Below are 24,261 nucleotides of genomic sequence, written 5' to 3' on the forward strand. Positions count from 1 at the left end.
ATGGGGTATACGTCCACGCGAGACTTTCGTGGAACTATAGAAACGATTGAACACATCCTATGTCCCTGTCCCCAGTATGACGTCGAGCGTGAAGCTCTCCGGACAGCGTCGAACCGGCTGGACTCTAGACAGTTTTCGGAAATGAAGATCCTTGGACCATGGCCGCACACGTCGATAGCACAGAAAGCCCCGAAAGCTTTGTTGCGCTACCTCAAGTCGACAGGTCTTGGCGACCGTGTGTAGACTCGGTGCGAACCTTTAAACTTGGTTAAAACACGTTGGCGGGCTAGTTGGTTAGAATCCATGATAGAGTGTATAAGCGCGACAGAACGAGGACGCAGAAAGAAACAGATACAGCGCTGTCACTGTGTACCTGTTTCTTTCTATGTCCTCGTTCAGTCGCGCTTATACGCTCCATCATGGAACCTTTAAAAGTGCGCGAAACTGTGCTCTCTCTATGTCTTTCCTCCCTCTCCCTCTTTTCATTCCTATACACCTTACCCCAGTGCAGGGTAGCAAACCGGACTCGCGTATGGTTAACCTCTCCACCTTTCTTCGCTTCTCTCTCTCTCTCTCTCTCTCTCTCTCTTCCCGTGTGTCCGAGGCCACTAAGGTTTCAGTATCACAGGTTCTTCGCAGACTGCCATATTCCTAAGGCGATTCGCACGTGTTTTAAGAAATTTCAATGAAGATCAATAATAAGACACAGTGAGCAAAAAAAAAAGAAAGCAGTAACTGCTTGGCTGTACAAGGATAATGCTACACTTATGTTTTCACTTTGTTTCCTTTTTCTCTTCATATCTTTAGAGAGTCGGATGTTCGGAAGGGGTACCTGTAAGTTAAATACTTATATTTATAGGCATAATTGTACAATTGGTTCTCTTCACTCGTTTTGCTGGCTCAATTCTCTCATTCTTAAACGAAGCTGGATAGAGCTCACCAGTGTTCATTATTTGATTAGCTCTGGATATCTTTTGCCATCAAGAACGTGCAGGCGAAGAACTCCACCCGAAAGCATGCTGAAGTATGTAGCAACATGTATCCAACGATATGAAGGGAAAAAATAAGATAGAAAGATAAAAAAGGAAGAAAACTAGGAAAATAAAATAAAGAGTGAACGAATGAGCGAAAGAAAGGGAGACAAACGAGGCAAGGGGGAAACCCAGCAAGCAAAGTGGGCAAGCAGGCAAGCAAGCACGATTGAACGAAGGGAGAGCGAGAGCGAGCCAGTAAAGAAAGAGTGAAGGAAAGAAACACAAGTAAAGCCACGGGGCGTAACCGCGAAGCTGTTCATCACGCACGCAGAGCAGAAATTTTACTTCGCGAGCACTTGCGCAATAAAGCGACGCCCGTTTCGAAACTTCGACGCGCGACGCGGAGAAAACGAAAAATAGACAACATCGGCGAACAAGCGCTCTTTCAAACGAGGCCGGCGCTAGCTATTAGGGCGAATCGAGACGTGTATAGCGGAGCCGCGAGGCACGCAGAAACCCACGTCGCGTTCCCGGCGTACCGCCTCGGCGTCGCCGGCGGCGCGCTTGGCGTCGCGACTCGACGGCCGGCCGGCGGCCGCCATGGCCTGACTTGGCCCAGCCGTCCCTTCCCGCGAAAGCGCTGTTGCACGGAGGGTCACGTGATCTCCCCTCCTTCCCCATTCTTCGTCCTCCCTCTCGCGCGCAGGCCCCAACGCGCGCTCCACAGTTCCTGCCGCCGCTCCCTCAGCGTCCGCTTCTTCTCTCAATACGTTGTGGAGGGCCTCTTCCCTGTCAAGCCCGGGGCGCATGCGCGCAAAAGCTTGCGCGGGGAAAAAACCGGGAACGAGGGAGAGGAGTACGCGCCCGCGTTCTCCCCCTTTTGGGGAATCAAATAACGAAACAAAGGGGTAGCAGAAGACAGCTCCACTTTGAATGAATAAAGGAAAACAAAAGACACGAAAAATGCAAAATGGAGTGGATGGTCGGGGAGGTAATGAAGGCGCGGAAATTCAGCAGTGCTATAAAGGAGGAGGAGGAACGGGAGCGAAATGAGGGAGCAGGAATGCGTGCGCCCGCTATGCGCTGACGGCGAGGGGGTTGACAGAGGGCGCAGGGAGGGAAGGGATCGGGAGGAGAAAGAGGAGGCCGAATCATCGGGCGCACAGGAGGACCCAGTTCCTTACGGCCGAAGCCGGCGGCGCACCCTGGTGGTGTGCGAACGGGCGCGGGCCTCAAAGGAAGGAGCACGTGGCTGCGAGCGGGGTAGAACAGCATCGCGTCTCCCGGTGTCGTCCTGGTCCTGTCAGAGTCGAGTAGTGGCGTCTGTGCAGTGCTTGTGGTTGCGACCGCGCTATTCAGTGAACGACGGCGGTGCAGGGGTCTGTTTCTCTGCCAGGCATCAGTGAGGAAACGTAGGTGGAATGTGGTGAAACCATGCGTGTAGGAGTGCCGGGGAGGCCCTGCAACGACCGTGCATCGAGGTGAAGGAGAGTTGGGTAGTGCCTCAGAACAACGCACGTCTGAGGATTACGCGAGGCTCAATCTGAAGTTGCTGCTCCGGTTTCGCCCTACAGTCATCGCGAGATACACGTTACGAAAAAAGAAAGCTTCTTCGGGGATCGTAGAAGTGCTTGAAACTCGGTCGTTGTGTCCCAGGTGCCGGTGCTGTAGTCAGTGGCTAACACGTGCTCGATACGCGATGGGCTGCAATCTGGGAAAAGGTTCCCAACCAGACGACTCTGACGTGCGCGACAAGTCCAACGCGACGTCGCCTCAGACTCCTCCGCCGGGCATGCTGGCCGACCGGATGGCGGACGGCGCCGCTATGGTCAACAAGGCTTGCAACGACGTGCCACACGTGTACCGAGAAAAAGCTTTGGAGAACCATCACGATCACCAAGGTTTGCCTTCTCCACACCTACTCGTTTTCTTTCGCCGATAAAAACGAGCTTGGGCTGTAATGCGCTCGCATGCAGCCGCGCATTTCAGCATCGCAAGTTTTCTTGTTGCCACTAGTGTTCCCAGCAATATATTCAGACCTGTATTCACGAAGTTTCGCTGACGATAGCGCACAAAAAGGTCAAGAAACCTTTTAGTAACGGCAGACTTTTTAGTTTTCGTAATTAGCTCCATCGGTTCTGTCAGACGCACATTGTATCACAACCGTCACCTAGTAGCAGCGCGACTCCATGTGGATCGGGTGGCAATCGGATAGTCGGGATCAGATAGGGTGACGTTAGTCTTGCTCGTAACTTTCGCCCAAGTAACGCTATCCCAACGGCGACCGTAAAACGAGTGGCAACTTTTTCAAACCGCCTAAGTAGTACTACACCTTTGAGCTGACCTGAATGAAAACATTTATAAATCAATTTTCGCACAGTTGGGTTGTTCTGCTAGGTTTCCTACGAATTTCCTACTGAAGATTGTAACAAGAATTTCGCCGTCGCTGGAATGCCTTTCATTCGCTGAGAAAAATTTTAATGGAAGATCACGGATGGCTCCGTCTGAGCCAACCCGCCTAGTTTTTTGCCGTTGCCATGCAACATAGCCGAACGTTTTTTCTCTGCGTGCGCATATGTATTTATTTATTTTTGTTGTCAGCTAGAATTTATTTGCTTCTGTTCAGCGCGCCTTTATGCTTGAAGTCATGCTGGGTGTTTTTACTTCACGCAGATGTGTACTATGGTGTTCTTTATTCATTGTCTGAACAGGAGCACATAAAACTACCGCACAATTGCTCCTACGAGAGATTGCGTAGGTCTGCTGAGACTGGCGTAAGTTCTCGCGAGATTCCCTTTGAAGCTGATTTCTTTCACCCACTGAACAAGGCGACAGAGTAATCTAAACTTCTGCTCAAAACATAAACAAAACGTGAGCTGTTCCTGTGCTGAAATGCGAACCACCCTCGTGTTATAGGTAGTCCATGAACGTGAGCGAATGCAAGAAACACGCCCAAGGGCAGCGTACAAACTATAGCCCAAATCAAAGAGCTATTAAAATACAATTCTCGTCTTATAGTTTGACGCACGTAAGTTCATCTGGGTTTCCTGAAGATACCCACTATAGGCACCTAGTTATCTGCTTGCTCGGCCTTAATTATAAAATGAAAGTTTCGTGTTCTGTAACCACGATGACAAGAAACTAAAGCCTTCCTTGGCAATATGACACAAAGATATTTTACTCGACTGCGTGGACGATCATTGAACAAAGCTGCCAAATAGAAGGCGCCTATATCCTTCCACGAAAACGCAATTTCTGTTTTGTTTTCGTTTCCAATAATCGCAGTAGTCAACTGTGGTCGAACCAGGTTGGGTATTCTGTAAGTGTACACTTAGCGGACCGTCCATTTCGGCTGTGGCTTAAGTGCTGATCGGCTGGGCTGCTGTAGAAGCGAGAAGGAGTCAGGCACGCCCAACCTAGCTTCTTTTCGTTCGTACAGCTCCATCCACTATGAGGTGGCCGAAATGTATACACTCTCACTAGGTGGACATTTACAAAATACCTCCCACCCCTCTCCCTCCCCCAGAAATACCTCTGTAGCCGAGATACATATCGCTTGTTCCAGAGACATGCCCTGTTCGACTGCTGTTGCTCACTTCAAGTCTGTACCTGTGTACCCCTCTCTTGAGCCGATCGCAGTTGTGTATTAAGCTTGAACGCACGCATGTGCCGCGGAAGTAGTATGGGAAGGCTTCGAAGGAACCAGCGCTGTTTGTATCGACTGCGGAGATACACCCAGCAAGCGCCGGGCAAACAAAGATGCCAAGCGCGAACACCAAGAGTACGAAGGCCCGGCTTCCACTCCTGCACGAAGAAAGAGAACAACCGGGAAATTTTGGCCGGAACGGTTTGTTGTTTGAACAGCGGAGCTGGAGCAAACATTGCCTTTTGGCACGCTCGCGTACCACTCCGTACGCTGTCTTTGGGGTGGTCTCAGTTCGATACCATATTGAGTGAGGGCCGATATTTTGTGACATTTGTTGCTCAGAAGAAGTGTAAATAAGGAAAAAGAAACTGAAGCCTTCCATACGACCTTACCTGAAGCTCTAGAGTACAGAGGCTTGCAGGATCTTGTAAACCATGTTAGGCCACCGTCATAAATTTTCATTCAGACAATATATAGAGTGTCTATACAGGTGCATCTGAGATGTCAACAGTTTCTCTCAATAGACAGCCCGAATAACTTATGATCTTTCACATTTTGGAAGACTAAATATTTATATACTTTTTGACTTTTGTCTGTAAACAGCGTAAACAACATAACATGAACCGCCTATGAGAAAACAAACGGGAGATTTTTCGTGAGGATTCACTGATTTACAGAAATGCGTATATCTCCGATGTCCTTGTACTCTCTCCTATGCCATCCTTTACTTGTGTACCGGAATTCGCAAATATTCGTTTCTTTTTTTTACTGTATTAAGTCTCTCTTTCAACGCTTCTCGTGTTTCTTTTTTGCCCTACCACGAGAACCAGCCGGTGCCGCTAAAGGCGCCAACGTCTCTATATATTCATATATAAAAAAATATGCAGGGCCAACGAACGTGTAAACATCTATGTCAAAGGAACCTTTCGGGCAGCGGTTGATTAATTGCTATAACAGCAAATGCGATGCGTACGATTGCTTTCATTTCGATCCTATGACATGTACAATTTTATACAGTGTTTTGTGCTTACTCCCCGCACCGATCACAACTTTAATGTCATGCAATGCGTATGTATTTCCACTACAGCATCGGCAAGACAATATGCAGCGAACGCAAGTCCAACCTATGAAAGTGCCATCTAGTTGGCCACAGAAGGTTCTACTTGTTACTTTTGTGCCATATAGTTCACAAATATTCATGTTAAACTGCAAATGTCCATAAATATGGTAAAAAATTAAAATAAAAAACCCTGTCATGGTATTTATAACCCGGAAAAAACATTTTCATACTTGTTCCATTCGTAATACCTTCCCAGAGGTGATCTCGCGCACAAAATTTAGGTTATCCTATGATTATATGTAGGACAATAATCGAAAACTTCTCAGCAGCGGCTTTTAAGCATCCCTTATATATATATCAAGAACCATATTCGGCTTGCGCCGTCTTAAAATAAAATCGCTTGAGTACAGCACACCAATTCAGTTAGTTCTAGGATATCTGATCATTATGTGATTCCCCCATAATTAACGACTAAAGAGATTAGAAGACGATGTATACAGCCGCAGTTAGGTTTATCTTTAACAAGTACACGTGAAGTGAATTGACAACGCAACAAATTCACCAAGGTAGCATGTTAACTTCGCAAAGTAAGAGTAAGTTACAAGAACGGAACTTTTGGATTCGATTACCGCATAACCAAATAACAGAAGTTGGTTCGACTTATTGTTCGCGCATGCCATATCAGCACGACACAAACACTCACAAACACTTCTCAAACTCAATGCCGACTAAGTCGTTTTAAAATTTGATATTTACCTCTTGTGCATACAGACAGAAAAAACTCGGATGTTTGAATTACTTCATACTCTTTAGGCATCAGCGTCGCACAAGGTGACTGACTGATTGATTGACGGGGTTTAATGTTCCACATGAACACTAGGGTGATGGGAGGCGACGCGGGCACCGAGATGATTTCGACCACCTGGAGTTCTTTTAACCTGCGCTAGCGCGAATCGAAGAACGCACGGGCTTATTGCATTTTGATCCCATCTAAATCCAGCCACCATGGCTGGGATTCGAACCCGCGGCATCATGCTCAGTGGCAGAACGCCATAGAAACAGCGCCGATGCGGCGTGTTGCGCAAGATGACAAAAAAAAAAGAATAGTGCGGATCACAGTTACGTTGACGACGTGTTTATGTCCTTGTTCGTTTTAAACGCTCTTTTGCAAGTGATATTACTCCGAAAGAAGTTCGATACCACTCTCTACGTTATGTGACTTTGGTGCTGGCTTTATTTAGCTGAATGCTTTTCTTCTTCTTTTTCCTTTATTTTTCTAACTTCTTGCCGCTAATATGTAGTTTTTTTTCTTTGTTACCTTGTCTTGCTTCGCACTCGTTCTTTTTTTGCACGTTGGATCCTCACAACGGTAAATCCATCACGCAGTGCTACACGCTATGCGCGATTCCCTCCCATGCTAAGTTTTCCTTTCCTTCTTTTGAGCTTTTCATTTTACTGTATTGACGTGTTAGATCTTCCTGCTATAATCTCATATGATATCGACAGCATAGCAAAACAAACAAACAAGCAAGCAAGCAAACAAACAAACAAACAAACAAACAAACAAACAAACAAACAAACAAACAAACAAACAAACAAACAAACAAACAAACAAACATCGTTACAATACGACATTATGTGCGACATGCCTTCCCTATATTTTTATTTTCTCTTCTTTCAATTCTGCCCTTTCCCTATATGAAAGAAAAACGTCACGAGGTGGCTCAGCGAATATGGTGTTGTGCTGCTGTGCAGCGGAAGCATTTCGATGGGGTCGGAATAGGGGAAAAATTATGCTCGAGTTCCATGCTTTGGGTGCATGGAAAAAAGAATACAGGGGGTCAAGATTAATTCAGTCCTTCGCGATGGCATCGCTCATAACTTATTGTGCAGTTTAGGGACGTTAAACATTACAAATTTATTATACTACTTTATGTCTCAAAGGAAAATGGCATATGTGGCTGCCATACGTATGCAACAACAGCCAGGTGCGTTACCACACACATATCGCGAAATGACAAACCTACGGAGAGCAAGGGCAAGGTTTTCCTCACCATCGACGACTTGAGGCAGCTGATTTTTAATACTGACCCTATCTACAGATAACAAATATCTTGCAGGCTACAGAACCATGACCATACGGTGGAGGGCATTACGTTTTATTTTCCTATTACAAAGGACACACACACGAAATAAAAACGCAGTAGGTTTCAGCTTTTTAACAGCGGCTAACTTGCAAGTAAATCATATCGACAATTTATGAATTGGCGTGCACAAGTATGGCTTTTCGCGAACCTATATTTAAAAACACGTGACCCCGACTCAATTTGTAGAGATTTGAATTCCGATGGTGTTTATAATTTGAAGGAAATTTTTCCCTCACCAAGAATGGAATTATTAAGTTTTTTCTGCTTCCTAAGCAAAAACGGAACGAGCTGCCACTAAAACCTACTTTGACAAGCAGCTTGGCTAGGCGACTGTCTCTATAATTTTCATAGAATGTCAGATATCGCAATACACGCTCAGTTATCAAGAAATTATAGTTTTTATCGATTGGCAGCACGTAAATGGAACTTGCGATGTGCGTAACACGTGGTGTGTGCATGCGCTAGTATAGTTTGTTGAAACCCGCCGTGGTTGCTCAGTGGCTATGGTGTTAGGCTGCTGAGCACGAGGTCGCGGGATCGAATCCCGGCCACGGCGGCCGCATTTCGATGGGGGCGAAATGCGAAAACACCCGTGTACTTAGATTTAGGTGCACGTTAAAGAACCCCAGGTGGTCGAAATTTCCGGAGTCCTCCACTACGGCGTGCCTCATAATCAGAAAGTGGTTTTGGCACGTAAAACCCCATAATTAATTAATTAGTTTGTTGAAATGCGCCATTGCAGCTGTATTGCTTGCAGTAAGACCCTCTGTAGGTAGAAGCCCACTATTGGAAGCACGCACGCACGCACGCACGCACGCACGCACGCACGCACGCACGCACGCACGCACGCACGCACGCACGCACGCACGCACGCACGCACGCACGCACGCACGCACTAATCTTTCGGTGGCAAGTATAGTCTTTAGATGCCCCCGAATAGGATCAGAACAAAAAATCCTCCCAGCTCGAAGCACACAAAATTTCAGTAAGCACACGTGCGTGTAACCTAACCGGCATCTACGCTTTGCGTTAAAGCTCCAGTAAACAAACCGGATCGTTTTGTCTCCAACTAGGCCGCCATGCAAGGAAACAAGCAAGGAAACAAGCAAAAAAACTGAAAATAAAGAAAAAAGCCACCAGTAAAGAGAATTTACAACTACTATTATTTCTATTTTTATCGTCGGCAACCTTACTTGTGCTGACAACGCCGAATGAGCTTGCCTAAACTTGGGCACAGGGTTGCAATATGTCATTGACGTGGCATCTGATATCGTCTTTCTCTCATATCGCCTGTCTCTCCACTTGAACGGTTCTCAGCGAACATTACCAACAATATTAGGTACAAATTTGAGCTTCAGAAAGACATTCGAATCTCGTGAACGTTGAAGACGAAATCGGAGCGGCATTCACGAATCATTGCCCCCACTCTTTGGCACGCGCACCTACTTGCTGCCAAGGGCTCTTTTTGAAATCCTTTCGCATTACTTTTCCAATCTCCTTCTAAGATCTATATCCCGTGCTTGAAAATCGCCTCCTCGTAAGCGAAATACTTTTCGATAAAAAAAAAAAGACTCTTCTAAAGTATGAGGCGTAAACGCCGAAGCGAAAGTTATAGTAGTACGGAAATGTCACATGCTTGCTTACCCTTACAGAGAATGCACAGGCAAAATAAAAAGGAATTCTCAGCCTTCTGAAAATGACAGGGTACACAGAGAGCCAGTTTTTCGCCTGTCCAGCATCAGAATTCATTACTGCGACGCAAAACAAGATTGCAGCGTGCTGCTATTCAAACATTTCCTTAATGAAATAGCAAAACAAAAATGTAAGTTTTCCATTGAAAGACCTTACACGCCAGGTCAGTAGCTGTAACTCTTCTCACTAAGATAAAAAAAGCAAAAAAAAGTAAGACGTAACAATTAACAAATGAAGCAGAGAGATGGGCGTCAGCGCTTCTTCTAGTTAATAAATGCAGCGCCAGAATTTTAAACAAAGCTGGAACACGTGCCGTGAGGCGAAGAAATTCGCTTCGCAAATAGCTAGCCTGCTCGCGAGGTTCTGGGCAGGCATCCGCATTGCGGACGCGAACACAACGAAAGAAGGTTCGAAGTATCATGGTTTCAAAAGGATGAAGAGCCACTATTGTGTGCTCAAGGTGCACCTTCCTTTTTTTTTTCAATCTCGTTTCCAAGGTGGAATTATTAATCGGCTTTGTTTGAAAGTGCAACGGCTGGAAGATACTAAAAGATAACTTGAACACCATTTTGGGGTAAGTCACAACTGTAAGCTCGAGAGCGTTATAGTTGATCAATAGAAGAAGTATGCAGCCTTTTATGAAGCAAGATGTGTCTGTAGGTTAATTTGTTATCACCGAATCAGTGAATCTGCATCAAGTACGCAGAACGCAGATATAAAAGGGGACGGTATATTATTCACGTATAAAAATATATACATCACAAAAAGCTTAATGATTCTCGCCTTCCACTGCGGTTCCCTTTTCGTTGCCTTAACTTATTGGCCACAATTTCGTTCACAGGTTTGCAACGTAATTACTATGCGCTCTTGTAGTCTTTGGAGTGCAAATAATTCTAGACTCCCATGAGGCGTATCAAGGTGAATTCTCTTGGGTGACGAAGCTGGAGAATATTACTGAAGCGCTATCATCTGACGTATGCAGGAAGAAATGTGTCAGTATAAAAGTAAGTATAAAGTTAATATAAATATTTACGCAAATGTGTGCTTATATGTAAGCAGTGCTCTATATAGTATATATTTTTGCTTAGCCAGACAACATCACACAATCATTCATACCACCCTTAAGTGACCATGTTTGAAGTTATACGTACAGTCAAGATATCCCCCTCCCAGCCGCAATTAGAGTTATCAGCAGGTTAACGTGGCCACGACCTCATCAAAGTTCACATTTCTACGTCCTGCATGCAGAACATTTAGATGAGTAGTAGTGATGGAACAGTGTCAGGTTTTGAATGCTCACTCACTCACTCACTCACTCACTCACTCACTCACTCACTCACTCACTCACTCACTCACTCACTCACTCACTCACTCACTCACTCACTCACTCACTCACTCACTCACTCACTCACTCACTCACTCACTCACTCACTCACTCACTCACTCACTCACTCACTCACTCACTCACTCACTCACTCACTCACTCACTCACTCACTCACTCACTCACTCACTCACTCACTCACTCACTCACTCACTCACTCACTCACTCACTCACTCACTCACTCACTCACTCACTCACTCACTCACTCACTCACTCACTCACTCACTCACTCACTCACTCACTCACTCACTCACTCACTCACTCACTCACTCACTCACTCACTCACTCACTCACTCACTCACTCACTCACTCACTCACTCACTCACTCACTCACTCACTCACTCACTCACTCACTCACTCACTCACTCACTCACTCACTCACTCACTCACTCACTCACTCACTCACTCACTCACTCACTCACTCACTCACTCACTCACTCACTCACTCACTCACTCACTCACTCACTCACTCACTCACTCACTCACTCACTCACTCACTCACTCACTCACTCACTCACTCACTCACTCACTCACTCACTCACTCACTCACTCACTCACTCACTCACTCACTCACTCACTCACTCACTCACTCACTTTAACTGTCCGGCACCCTTACATTCGAGATGTGTCGTGTTCCTAGGTGTGTCTCGCGCGGTTATGAAGCCGTAAGGAGACCGTTGCGATGACTCATACTTTGCGCAGATATCTGGCTAACCTCCCTGCCTTTCTTCTTCATCTCTTTCTCTCTCTTGCGCAGATGTCAACGAAATACGTAAGCAATTACATCCCTACGATTGACGTGGTCTTGAGAATAGAAACGCTATTCCACCCTCCTCTCCCGTAAACTCATTAAAGAAAAAGAAGGTTAATAACGAAGAAAAAATACAGTTAATATTCACTAAATTTTTTCGTCATATTGAAGTACCGTTAATCGGAGGAATCTACAGTTTGTACGCGTAATATACAGATCTTGCCGGCAGTTTTGCTAGGTGCTTGTAGGACCGGTGTAGAAGAGAACTGAGGGTGCAAAACCTCTGCTGCTGTGGCAGGAGCAGGAGTGGAAATTTTAGCTGTAAATACGCTAAATAAGCTGTAGGCACCAATAATCACGGGACTCCCTCCTTGCTAGTCGCAAGAAGGATGACAAAAGTACAACGTAGAACATCAGGGGATACACGCGAAGTTATAGCATTTATTCATTGCTTTTATAGCGAAGAATATAGCGCATACAATTACAGCCGTGTTACAGGTGCTAACTTTTTTTAACGTGAATCATTGCAAACGTCTTCTATAAGAGTTAATGCGAAAACTCGCTTGAGAACCAACAGCGCTCGTGAGCAGCTCGCCCTTACATGCCACCTTATGGCTCGATAACAATCAATCGCTGTGGTACCGATATAGTCTAAGTTTAATGACCATGTGCTTCGCGTGTCCTTTAATCAGTGCACGAGATTTACACCGCCTGCAAAGAGCAACCGCTGAACGTCGATAACGGCTGGAGGTGTGGCCGAATTTAGCTATCTGTTACACGTTGCACAGCCAGCATGGTTACCCAAGCGCCATTAAATTGTAGACTTTAGGATATTGTGCTTCACTGTGGGGCCTTTACAAGCCCGCTGTTCTAAACATTGCTGCGATACGGAGTGAAAGCAATGGAAAAAAATAACAACCATTCCACTCTGTGAAGATGGAGTGGCCACTAAAGCTGAAGAAGTGAAAGCTCACAAACGAAAAACAAAGTGCTTTCGCCGCCATTCCATCTTCACATAGTGGAATGGTTGCCTGGGCTCGCAATTGTTTTCGTTCAGCATTGCGTTAACGTTCTTCGTCGGTGGTCGTTTCGCGCCAGCGCCGCTTACATTCTCGTTGCTGTTCCCTCTGACGCTCCTCGTACGCATGTTGTTCTTCGGGTGTACGAACTATACGTGTCCGCCCCATCGATAACGCAGCTGTTTCTAGCGCCCATACCTCTCCTGCTTATATATTGCGATATCCTTGACTTCACGCTATTGTTTACGGCGAGCGTTCTAATCTATACCGCAATTTGACATCGGCGCCGCCACACTGCACTCGTATGGGTTCGCTAGAAATCGCGAAGTCCGATTCTGTTGCCAGAAGCCGAAAAAACTACGGAAGGTTCGTCATATATAACTTTCGCTATAAAAAAAAAGAAAGAAAAAAGGAAAACCTGAGGACACCTAAGCCCCTCTTATGAGTTGAGAATGCGAGAGTAATAATGTCCAATTGAACTCCGTTGAGCGGTCCTTCGAGTTACGAACTCCTCGCGGGCAAGCGAGCCCATTGAGACGCTTGGTTAGCCCAGTGGGTAAGACACTCGGAAACCAGATTTTTCTGTTTATTTGTTTTTTCGAATCAGCTCATTTGATAGGACTAGAAAATTTCTTCGTTACCATATCTCTAGGATCTCGTTAAACTCTAAATGTTTTTAAAACATTGTTTCTGCCGCAGTGGTCTCTCCGTTAGCTCAAGCCTTTCACTGCCAGACCGGAGAGCATGCGTCATCGAAAAAAGAAAGGTCCGAAAAACACGCCACAGCACAACTTCAACAGAATGAAATATTTTTGTCATTAATAACTTCTTCGTTAATTTATTTGACATATGTAAATGCCACAAAGATTATGAGAAACGCTGTCCGTAGTGCTGGGCTTCGACTAAATTATAGCTTTTAGATTTCACCTAACACGACACGCAAATGTTTCTGCATTGCGCCCCCGTCGATACGCGGCCGCTTGGGCGGGGAGTCGAACTCGCGACTTCGCGTTCGGCAGCACAACACCCCAAGCCATGAGGCACGGTGTGTGTGTGAGAGGGGGGGGGGGGGGGGTTCACTCACGCTTTCCGAAACCAGAGTACTTCAACGAATCACTGATGTGGAGTACTCGGAGAAGTGAGTTGCGAAGCACGGCGATGGTCCGGAGAGCTGTTTGGCATGCTGGCGGAGTAGGGAGTCTTCTCCCCATTGCCGCTGAGTGGGGAGGAGAAGTTTGCGCAACCCGCTCTCCAAATTGGGGCGCGCTCCACCGCATTCCGATAGGGGCATTTGCAGCTCGATTACGCCAGTCGCGTTTTCTCTCCGATTGGCGGTTGGAAAATAGGAAGGTCATTATCTGTCTCTGAGATAAACGGGGGAAAATGGGACCCGCATTATTTTTCGCTGCTGCTCTCCGTGAGTCTGAAAATTAAGTTTCAAGCATCCCTTGCTTCGTGGCTTTATTCTGACCTCGAACAAGATGCTTTACGGCGATACAAGCCGCGGCATCCCAGTGGCTACGGCGTCGCGCTGCTGAGCTCGAGGTCATGGGTTCGATGCCGATCGCGACGAATGAATTTCGATTGCAGAAATGTGAAACAACGCACCTGTACTTAGATATAGGTGCGCTTTAAACAACTCTAGGTAGCCAAAATTAGCCCGGAGTTCCCATCCACGGCACGCCCCATAATATCATCGTGGCTATGCCCCGTAAGACCCCAGAATTAATGATAATTTTTGCTTTGCCACTAACACATTTACATAGTGTTTCTTGAACGAGTTAACCGAGTTAACGTAACGAGTTAACCGTAAAGTATAATCAAAAACAGCGTGAGAGGAGGCTTCCGAAATTCATATGTGCTTCTGTAATAATGCGGCAGTTGACAACGGTGTTACAGAGTTGGACACTTACAACACTTCACCCCTGATGGCGACACGGTACCTCGTAGAACAGATTGCTGCAAGCTGAAGCTTCCGGTATTTGCCGTCTATTTTTATTTTCGCGTGCTAGCTAAGCTCACCTCAATGCACATATGTATTGCGGTAAATGTTATAAGAAGAGTTTAAGAGTCCTGCCCCCTCCCCACCTTCCTTTCTCGTTGATTCAAGTGTCCGTCCTGTTGTAAGTCTTTTCGTCATAGTTTATACAGCAACGTGATTAACATTTGTGCCTGTAAGCAGGAAAATATGACATACCACCACGTCGTGAGAGGCATATAATACGATCAACAAACCCAATTACAAGAAAACGAGAGCCACACACACACACACGCACACACACACACACACACACACACACACACACACACACACACACACACACACACACACACACACACACACACACACACACACACACACACACACACACACACACACGCACACGCACACGCACACGCACACACACACACACACACACACACACGCACGCAGAGAGAGAGAGAGAGAGAGAGAGAGAGAGACCCAGATTATTCGCCAAATTCTGCTTTATTGTGAAATCCATTCTTCTCCGCAAATTTTCGAAGACGATCGTACGTCTACACGCTTAACAATAGTTCTTTGACAAAAGAAATTAAGATAGAGGGGCTATGTAGAAGTAAAACAGATGCCGTGATCGCGATCAGCGATCCGCTATTCATCCCCTAATGAGGACACGGCCGCTTCGTTAAAGGGACGCACAGAAAAAAACTCGTATTGTTATATTGCTATACCATGCCACGAATTGTTTTCAACCGAGTCGAACCATGAGTAAAATAAAGTACCTTGGCAGATGAAAATAAACGCGAACTTGGCGCTTAACTCAGCAGAAGAAACGCCAGAATTTGCGGAAAACTTGTTTTATCTAGCAAGAGAGAGAGAGAGAGAGAGAGAGAGAGAGAGAGAGAGAGAGAACCTAACGTCGCAGTATGGTTCGCTATTAATAAAATTGTCCGTGTATATGAAGTATGTGCCCTCTCACGAGTGAGGTTCACTCATTTGCCTCTTTTTTATATATTCATAGTAAGAAGCACTTTTATAAATTGACCTGAATAAAGACTTTACTGGCGCGTGAATGAGGTGCCGGCTACACTGTGTCTTGTGACAAGGCTGATTTATACATATTATATATCATAAGCTCTATAACTCTTATGCATCCGTACATGCAACCTATACATATAAATACTGCGCGCATATAACATACGTATATACCACATACGCAAGAGCCGTCGGCATTTTCGAGCGTCATTTCTTTACAAGTTAGGTGTTAAGAGAAAAAAGTGTGAAGAAAGAGGAACGTTACGGTTATGTAGAAATATGCGAGCTATTTATGACAGCGCTTCGTGATCCGTGCGTACCTTACACAGTTGCACAAGCTCTACTTTTAGCGCCTAAGCGTGCATTTCCACGCGCCTGCATTTGTCAACGGGCGAGTCACTGTTTCGCATATCACACCTTACAGATTTGTATTATGACCGCTAACGTTAGAGCTAAATGAAGTGCAGTTAATTATTTCCTGGAAATAATAAAGAACATGAAATGCATTTCCGCATCCTACAACTGAATAAAAACATTCCGCATCGTTTTTACCTATATGAAAAGTCGTGTCGTGTTCACCTGTTTGTGAAAGAGCGCATAGTTATCGCTCATCGAGTAAGCGCCGGTCACACGACGGGATTCGCACTAGCAAAGCAAAAGCCAGTGAAATATGCGTTTTGTCAGAAACGGGAAGCTCTCTTTTGGAATGCCACTACCGTGTTAATAATGTTAAAGCTCCTTCCCCGAGATACACTGCAATGTTGAGATAGAGCTACTCCATTATGGCGCTGGTGGCTCTAACTCGCAGCGCGCGCATGCGCTGTGCAGAATTTGCAAGTTTTTGAGCCGTAAAGTCTTGATTTTACCGTACGCTAAGACGACCTATTTGATTCATGAGAAAACAGGCAGAGAGACAGACGGACAGACATTTTTCACGTACGCCTTGTTTCACGAGTCCTGGCGAAGCCCTGATAGATTACGTTTACGTCCCTTAATTCCTTATGCAAATTTATTCAAATGAAAGCAAACGTAAAGCTTGATACACAAGAAATATTAAAAGGCACGTTACATTTACTGCTGCCGGGATTACTTATTTTTGTCGTTTGACGACGCTGGTTTCGCAGCGTCGCCAAGCATGGTTTTAGCGAAAAAGGGAGGATCCGCACCATTGTCAAATTAAAAAAAAATGATTTTGTTTAGTCGGAGTCATCGACAATCAGCACCATGGCGAGATGTCACAAAGGCTCGCGCAACGTTGGCACACGGTGCCAACTAATTCGTCTTCCTTCAGGCGATCCGCGCTGGTTCTTCTCCACTATGCACTTAGTACGTTTCGGAATTTGCGATACGCCCCAGCGAATCAAATCCTATGGCTCTTTGTTTTTGAGAACGAGGTCGTGGGAGCGATTACCGGTCGCTGCGGCTGTACTTGAATGGGGTCAGAATGCCAGAATTTAGTATTGGTTCATAGCTCGAGATGTAGCTTCGAACTGATAGGCCGTTGCTCAGCGCCAAACGAGGCACCTCGCTTACTGGACAGACGATCCCTTCAGTAGCGCTTACTCTAGTACTGTCCCTCGAAGTCTATTGGCTACATTTTCAAAAAAATAATGAATAAAGAAACAACGACAGCAACGCAGATGTAACAAACCACTTTGCAGGCGTTGCACAAGCCATTTGTTTGAGATTTGAGATGAGAACTAACAGCAGCCCTTTTAAAGCCTATCTTCTGATGCAGATGGCGTAGACTGAAACGACAGAAATAATAATAAAAAAAAATGTAATCTCGTTGGCGAGTGGCAGAAGTATACTATAGTGCTTGAGAAATATCCATGACTAGCGCGCCAACGAAAATACGGTTTCAAGAGCTAAAAGGGCTCACAACGACGATGTTGGAGTGCTCAGCCGTAGAGTGCTGGAACATGTTTAAAGGTGCATTTTTTTTTTGCAAAGGAAACAAGAGAAGCAATAAAAAATGGAAAAGATTCGCTGCGGAGCACTTAGATGACGCACTTTGTCACCCATTTCTTTCTTTATTTCATTTTTGTACCGTTGCGAGAGTTAGATTCCAGCGTCGCGCTTGAATTCCAACTTGAAGTTTTATTTTTCCTTGCCGCCTCGGTTTGGACGCCATGGTTTTGGACTGTGGCTTTTAAAAAGTAATATAAATGAGGCGCGTGCTCCTGCTCGAAGAAAGAACATGAAGTCGGAAGCCGGCACACCGCATACCGACCATACCTCGCCGGGCAGTTTGCCATTGGACGACGCCGCTGGCTTACAGACCTTTCTTTCTTTCTTTCTTTCTTTCTTTCTTTCTTTCTTTCTTTCTTTCTTTCTTTCTTTCTTTCTTTCTTTCTTTCTTTCTTTCTTTCTTTCTTTCTTTCTTTCTTTCTTTCTTTCTTTCGTTCTTTCTTTCTTTCTTTCTTTCTTCCGCACTTTTTTCGCGAAGGGCCTCTTTCACAGACTGACCGAACATCTGAGCTATCAACCTTCGCGTGAACGTCCGCTCTGTGATGCCCGAGGCCAAGTTTACGAGTTGGAAATTCCAACGGCGCCAAGTTTTTTTTACAAAGCCGTAAGAACCCCGCGTTCGGCGGACCTTTATTTCTGAAACGGTAGAAGCACACCGAGTGCGTTTCGAGAGTCGTTTCAGCGCCGGCCACTCTCTCCTCGCATGTTCTTTCTAGGAAGATGCCGTAAGAAAAGGGAACTCCCTCTTTCGTTTCATTTTTTTCCCCTATGAATGTGCTGTCACGCCAGTATGAAACGACGAACACGAGAAAACAAACTAGAAGGCGAGTTTCGATTTGCGCATCTGGCAAGCGCGCTTTATATGGCGTGACTCATTCAGGAGTGCTTAGTTTTGGAGGTACATCGCGATTAGCACCCTGTTAAGGCCTGTCCCCGCCTCCCAACTTGAAGTAATCAAGTGTAACGAATGCGTTCCGCATTTGTTAGCTCTTCGTAGCATTGCAGCGTGTCAGTGCTATCACACTGCAAATGCACTATCCTAGTGGTAAAAAAGAAAAGAAACAGGGTTACGCTGGTAAATATTATGCCTATCCAACACGAAACGAAGCGAAGCTATCGCGAGATGGTTGGTTACGCTACGTAAAACTAAATGCTATGCGCACAATTCCCTTTATTTTCATTTGGTGCAACGTGTAATGTTATTTAATGTCTATGTACTACTTCAACGATAACTTTATTGTCATGCAATGCTTATGTTTTATGCACTAAATGTGCTGAAATGCAAACACCCGTTGACGTGGATGCACACCGGGTGACGTCGACGCAGTGATGTTACGTGGACGAAGGTGGTGTTTGATGCTTGTCGGGGAAATAATAGTGTCGAGAGGAGTGCGGCAGAGAGAAGAAAGGCATGGATGGATGGAATGGATGGATATTATGAGCGTCCCCTTTGGAACGGGGCGGTGGGTTGCGCCACCAAGCTCTTGCTACTATACTGCCTAATATCCTACCTAGGTTAAGCAATGAAAAAAGAAAAAAAAACACACTCTGAACTACCACACCCAAATTTTCTGATCCCCTATTGCGAAAAGGCACCCCGCTGGTTTCTCTGCCCTCTTGTGGTCACAGTGACACATACCCATTCCTGGGGATTTGCCAGGAATGGCCACACATACGCAGTGACCCGAGAATTGGAGCAAGCCCAAATGTAAGAAATTTCGATAGAAGCTATTGAACATCACGCACTATTCTATTGTGAGGGTTGTGTGCATTTGAGATACCGATGAGGCGACGTTATATGTATATGTGCTTTAGGTCGTAATTTATTGTTTTATTGCACAGAGCAGTGAAGCAGTGATCTATGGCACTACTTCGATGACCAACGCGCAGCAATTACATTGGCCAGTTTGATGATGATCATTTTCTTACAGCTTAATTCTTGTGCGCTTATGAAGTTTTATTTATTTATTTTATTTATTTCAAGATACTGTCAATTTCTGGTGAGATTGTAACAGGGGTAGGAATGATAACGTGTTGGTGTAGAGTTTAGATCAAACATATATGCCAGGAGATAGAGTGGCACAATCTACTGCTCAAAACAATTAAAGTGCAAGTCCAAGGATACTTACAGAAAAGCAGGCAAGCAGGAGAATTCTTATTGTGTATCAACGTACGTATATAACACAAGTAGTACAATCAGGCGCTTAATATACATGCGGAACAAAATGTAACAGCACACACTGAAATGAAGGTATCAACAGAAAAATGACGTCATATCAGGAAAAATACTCATTGTGCGTTTGACCAGAGTAGTGTTTCCTCTACTAGCTGCACAAACATTTCAGGCGAGCTCTGTGGAGTAATTACTGGATCCAGTTTGTTCCACTCGCGCACTGCGAGTGGGAAGAAGTTTAAGTTATTATATTGGCAAATGTATGGTAACATTGCAATATTGCAAAAGGTAAACTTGACGGTGATGTGCTTGAACGGAGTCGCTAAGGTAACTGGCGGGCATTCGCATCTCAAGGCTTACCACCCGACGTAGTCGGCTTCAGGTGGCTGCGCGGCTAACAGTATCTCCCTATGCGCGGCCGACTCACGGCGTAGGGTGTTCATTCGGCATCTTGCCCGCAGTGCGAAATAAACTATAGAGCACGCAAGGCACAGTTGTGTAGTCGTATCAACCTTCCGGCGCCTCCTGAGCCGCATGTTCCCAGTGTGTTTTAATACCGTTACCAAGTCACGGAATCAGTGGATTAACTTACTTTTGTGCGTTGCGGTCATTTGTAATCTTGAAAGATCACGGTTCGGCAGGTTTGTGTGCACGGTGCCAGAAGGCCTTGTAACCTCTGCTGTAGCGGCTACCTGTGGGTGCCGTTGAGAATTCGATCAGCGAATTCTCAGAGGTTCTGTCGAGAAAAGGTTTTTATTCGCAGTTAGTCAATGCGCTTTTTACAACGAAGAACAATTATGTTACAATGACAACGAAGAACAATTCAAGAAAAACATATTCAGAATACTGTTGGCAAAACACCCTTTTATTGTAGATTTCGGAGAAAAGTACAAGATGAACACTTCTGCTCTGCTTTAAAACAAATATGAACTGGCACTTCGCATTGGTCGCCTAAAAATTCAGTAAGAGCATAGCAACACATTTATATATGGCTAGAAAACCTGAGAATTCCTAATAATACCCATTCGCTGTTAACAAGTTTTCAGCTATATATAATTGCGTTCACTGCTGTAATTTTTTAGGGGGAGAAAAAATCTCCAATGGTAATAGAAGTTAATCTCCGCTTACTAAATTCAGTTAAGGCGCAGGCACATATTACAAATGACTTCTGAATGGCTACAGTGGTGGATGCTACAAGCTCGCCGTTACCAGGGTTAAGCTTACCTTACCAAACATTTCTTGAGATAGTAAAAAATAAATCGGAGCAGGTAATACTCCAGATATGCCAGTTCAAAGTGATTTCTAAACTAAGCTTCATTCCCAGACATGGTCACATCGTTCTCTTCAAGTACACCTTCTTGGTCCCATGACGATGATGGTCGTTGCACGTTTTGTGTTTTAAGAGTCTTGGTACAGTGAAGTAGAATTTGAGAATAATAATTGGAGTCGTTTATTCGTAGATTTTATCAGAATATCTTGCTCCAAAAAATATAGCCAGAAAAGTAGACAACTAGCCAACTGAAAAATTTTCCCGCCACGAGCCTTCGAAATGAGCCAACCCTCCGTGGTTGCTCAGTGGCGGTCAGTGGTTGCTCAGCAGCCTATGGTGTTAGGCTGCTGAGCACGAGGTCGCTGGATCGAATCCCGGCCATGGCGGCCGTATTTCGATGGGGGCGAAATGCGAAAACACCCGTGTGCTTAGATTTAAGTTCACGTTAAAGAAGCCCAGGTAATGAAAATTTCCGGAGTCCTCCACTACGGCGTGCCTCATAATCAGAAAGTGGTTTTGGCACGTAAAACCCCATAATGTTTTTTTAATGAGGCAATTTGGTCCAAGGTAGCCCACAGCGCCCACCAGTGGCGGAAAAAGCGCCGGTCGCCATGCATCGCGTTTGAATCTCTGAGCACGGTACATCAAGTGCTGCATTTGTGGTTCGACACCTCGTTACGTGTGACCATAGGAGAGCAACCTCACTCCTGAGCCGACTAATAAAAATTGAGACTAACCAATAGTCTGCTCATGGATCGGTCTGAGCCTGAGTGAGTCCGCCTGAGCAGACTTTTATTGAATCTGAGTCCGAGTGAGCGCAGCTGAGGAGGAGGAGGAGGAGGACGAAAAACGTTTATTGAGCTCTAAAGTAGAATTTTGGTGCGAGTTTGCGTGCGAGTGAGCATGGCTGAATATAATTCTCGTGTTTGAGTGAACCCTGCTGAGTGTAATTCTGTAGAGTTTGAGTGAGAGTGAGGCCAAAGCTAACAATATATTTTGTGAGTGAGTCTGAGTGCGTTCTGATCATGTTGGCGTTCTGTGTAGACGGCACTGCTTCTTCCGTGAAAAGACGTTTCTGCTGATTGGACTGCAATAGTTGTGAACTCTCAATATGAACTGAATGAGAATGAGCTATAACGCTAGGAAGACACATAAAACGACCAATACATACATTATACCATATCAACAAAGAGAAAGGAAGGAACACCAACAACCGTATCGCCCACATTACCTGTGCCCAATAACCATGGACATGAGCTGTTTTGGTAGGTGAATTCATGTGATAATATCTTATTATTGAATGTGGGCGACAATGTTTGGTGTAGGGTGTGTATAGAGCATGTACATCAGGGATGAAGCAATCTTTACGTAACCAAGAATTCATAGACACTTAGTATCAGTGCACTCGACCAGTCAAAGTAAATTAGCCCCTGCCTTGCCTGGACGAGTTGGCTTCCTCGGCACGTTTCTGGTAAAAAACGGCAAAGGGCGAGCTCCGGCTCTCCAGTGAGACTTCGCCTTTTCTAGCAATGCTATGGACGAGCCTAGTTTCGCCTCAGTGCTTATAGTTGTGTTTTCGGTAGATGGCAGCACACAATTCATGGGACAGCGCAAACAGAAGCGAATTTATTCTCTCTCAGGAAGTAAAACATGTTGGCAACGCGGATCTCTAACAAATAATCTGGCCATTATTCGATCAGAACGTGGCATAATAGCGCGGAACAAAAGGGTGTTGGTACAGATGAAATTTAGGTCACCAACGCCGACTGGAGCTATCTTCAAAATGCCGAGCCACTCGCAATGTTCCAACATTTCGTTTCCTTCAAGCTTTCTTCGCTGTTCGCTCTTAGCGGTGAATCTGCACGTGCCGTCAAGGAAAACGAGCCGCAGCATCAGTACCGAAATTAGCATAATGGTACTGTCTCTAGCTCTCTTAAGAGCCGGGCGCGCTTTTTCTACTAAAACATAAGTTCTCGCAAAAAAAAAAGTTTCGCGCTCACTCGAAAGCGACATAATGCACTCAGTCGCACAGAGTAAAAGTGTAATAATTCACGAAAATTAGACGACAAGTGCTGCGGTCGGAAATGTGCCGGAACGCTAAGCGAGATAGAAAGATCGCGAAAAAAAAAAAACGCGAACCGTTAGAAATCGGGGCAGTGAGCGACTCGAGAAAGCCGAGCTTTGAAACTGACTGGTCGGCGATTCTCGTCACGACCGCAGATGACATCGATTATTGGGGTTTTCAGTCGACTCGTTTGCCTATACGAGTCTGTGCTTAAAGGGTGTCGTTCGAAGAGCGTGGCTTGTCGGAGAAAATCGTTTCCACGCAGGTGGCATAGTTTTTGAGCAAGTTCCCGATGTGTCTCAGTCGCTTTGTAACTTCTAGATTATTTCATCCTCTTTCTATATTTTAATATCTGGGCTATAGCCGCGACCCACTTTCATAACGTCACTTGTGCATTTTGAGAGTGTAGCGCTGAATTTTTTCTTTTCTGGCGTGAATGTTTCGTATCAGCCTTCGGAAGCCTCTTTGTCGTCAGCACAGTGGGCATCTAATGGAAATTTTTGTATATCGTTACAGCCTCTTGCATCTTGTTTTTCTTTCTTAACTGTCTGACTCCGTCTCACCAATCGTATACTTAACTGCGTTTACAGCGGAGACGGTTATCGTACACTCGGCGCAGCAGCATACGTATTGTTGTGGATGCCGCATACTGAATGTAGCTTTATAGTCTTTTTTTTTCATTACATGACTGCTGGGAGCTGATGACGCATGAAAGTGGCTCTGGGTGCTCACGTTCACATAAAACGGATACGCAATAAATAAACAGGAAGCAAAAGAGATGCATATGCTTACGTCGTTTATACCTCGTGATTTAAGCATTTCTTTTTTACCCTAACACAATGAGCAAGAGCGTTATCGTTAGTAGCCGCATGCTTTTTAACGGAGACCATTTTTTTTTCGTTGTAGTTTACGGTATTTGTATTCGTTGCCTTATTCTCATGAACTTTTTTTTTTCAGTACACTGAATTCTGTTTATTCAACCATGCCAGGTCAGGACCCGTACTTTATGCCGGAAGTAACTTTGATACGAATGAACGAATAGATGAATGAACGAATATTGATCAAATGACCTTGCGCTACACAGATAGCCTCTGT

General features: G+C 45.2%; 1 protein-coding gene and 1 long non-coding RNA gene across 2 annotated transcripts in view; one reads left to right on the forward strand and one right to left on the reverse strand.

The window, feature by feature from the left end:
• Positions 1–2,187: 2,187 nt before the first annotated feature.
• The window catches only part of igl (igloo), a 246,681-nt gene continuing 224,607 nt past the window's right edge, over positions 2,188–24,261 (forward strand). Inside the window, exon 1 of the mRNA XM_065449210.1 lies at positions 2,188–2,875. Coding sequence (XP_065305282.1) covers positions 2,674–2,875 — 202 coding nt within the window. The 5' untranslated portion in view covers positions 2,188–2,673. The remainder of the gene's footprint in view (positions 2,876–24,261) is intronic.
• Positions 20,439–24,261, reverse strand: part of LOC135916014 (uncharacterized) — a 218,815-nt gene continuing 214,992 nt past the window's right edge. Inside the window, exon 3 of the long non-coding RNA XR_010568811.1 lies at positions 20,439–20,567. This is a non-coding gene — a long non-coding RNA (uncharacterized lncRNA). The remainder of the gene's footprint in view (positions 20,568–24,261) is intronic.

The sequence above is a fragment of the Dermacentor albipictus genome, chromosome 4, assembly GCF_038994185.2.
Source record: "Dermacentor albipictus isolate Rhodes 1998 colony chromosome 4, USDA_Dalb.pri_finalv2, whole genome shotgun sequence".
NCBI classification, from domain to species: domain Eukaryota; kingdom Metazoa; phylum Arthropoda; class Arachnida; order Ixodida; family Ixodidae; genus Dermacentor; species Dermacentor albipictus.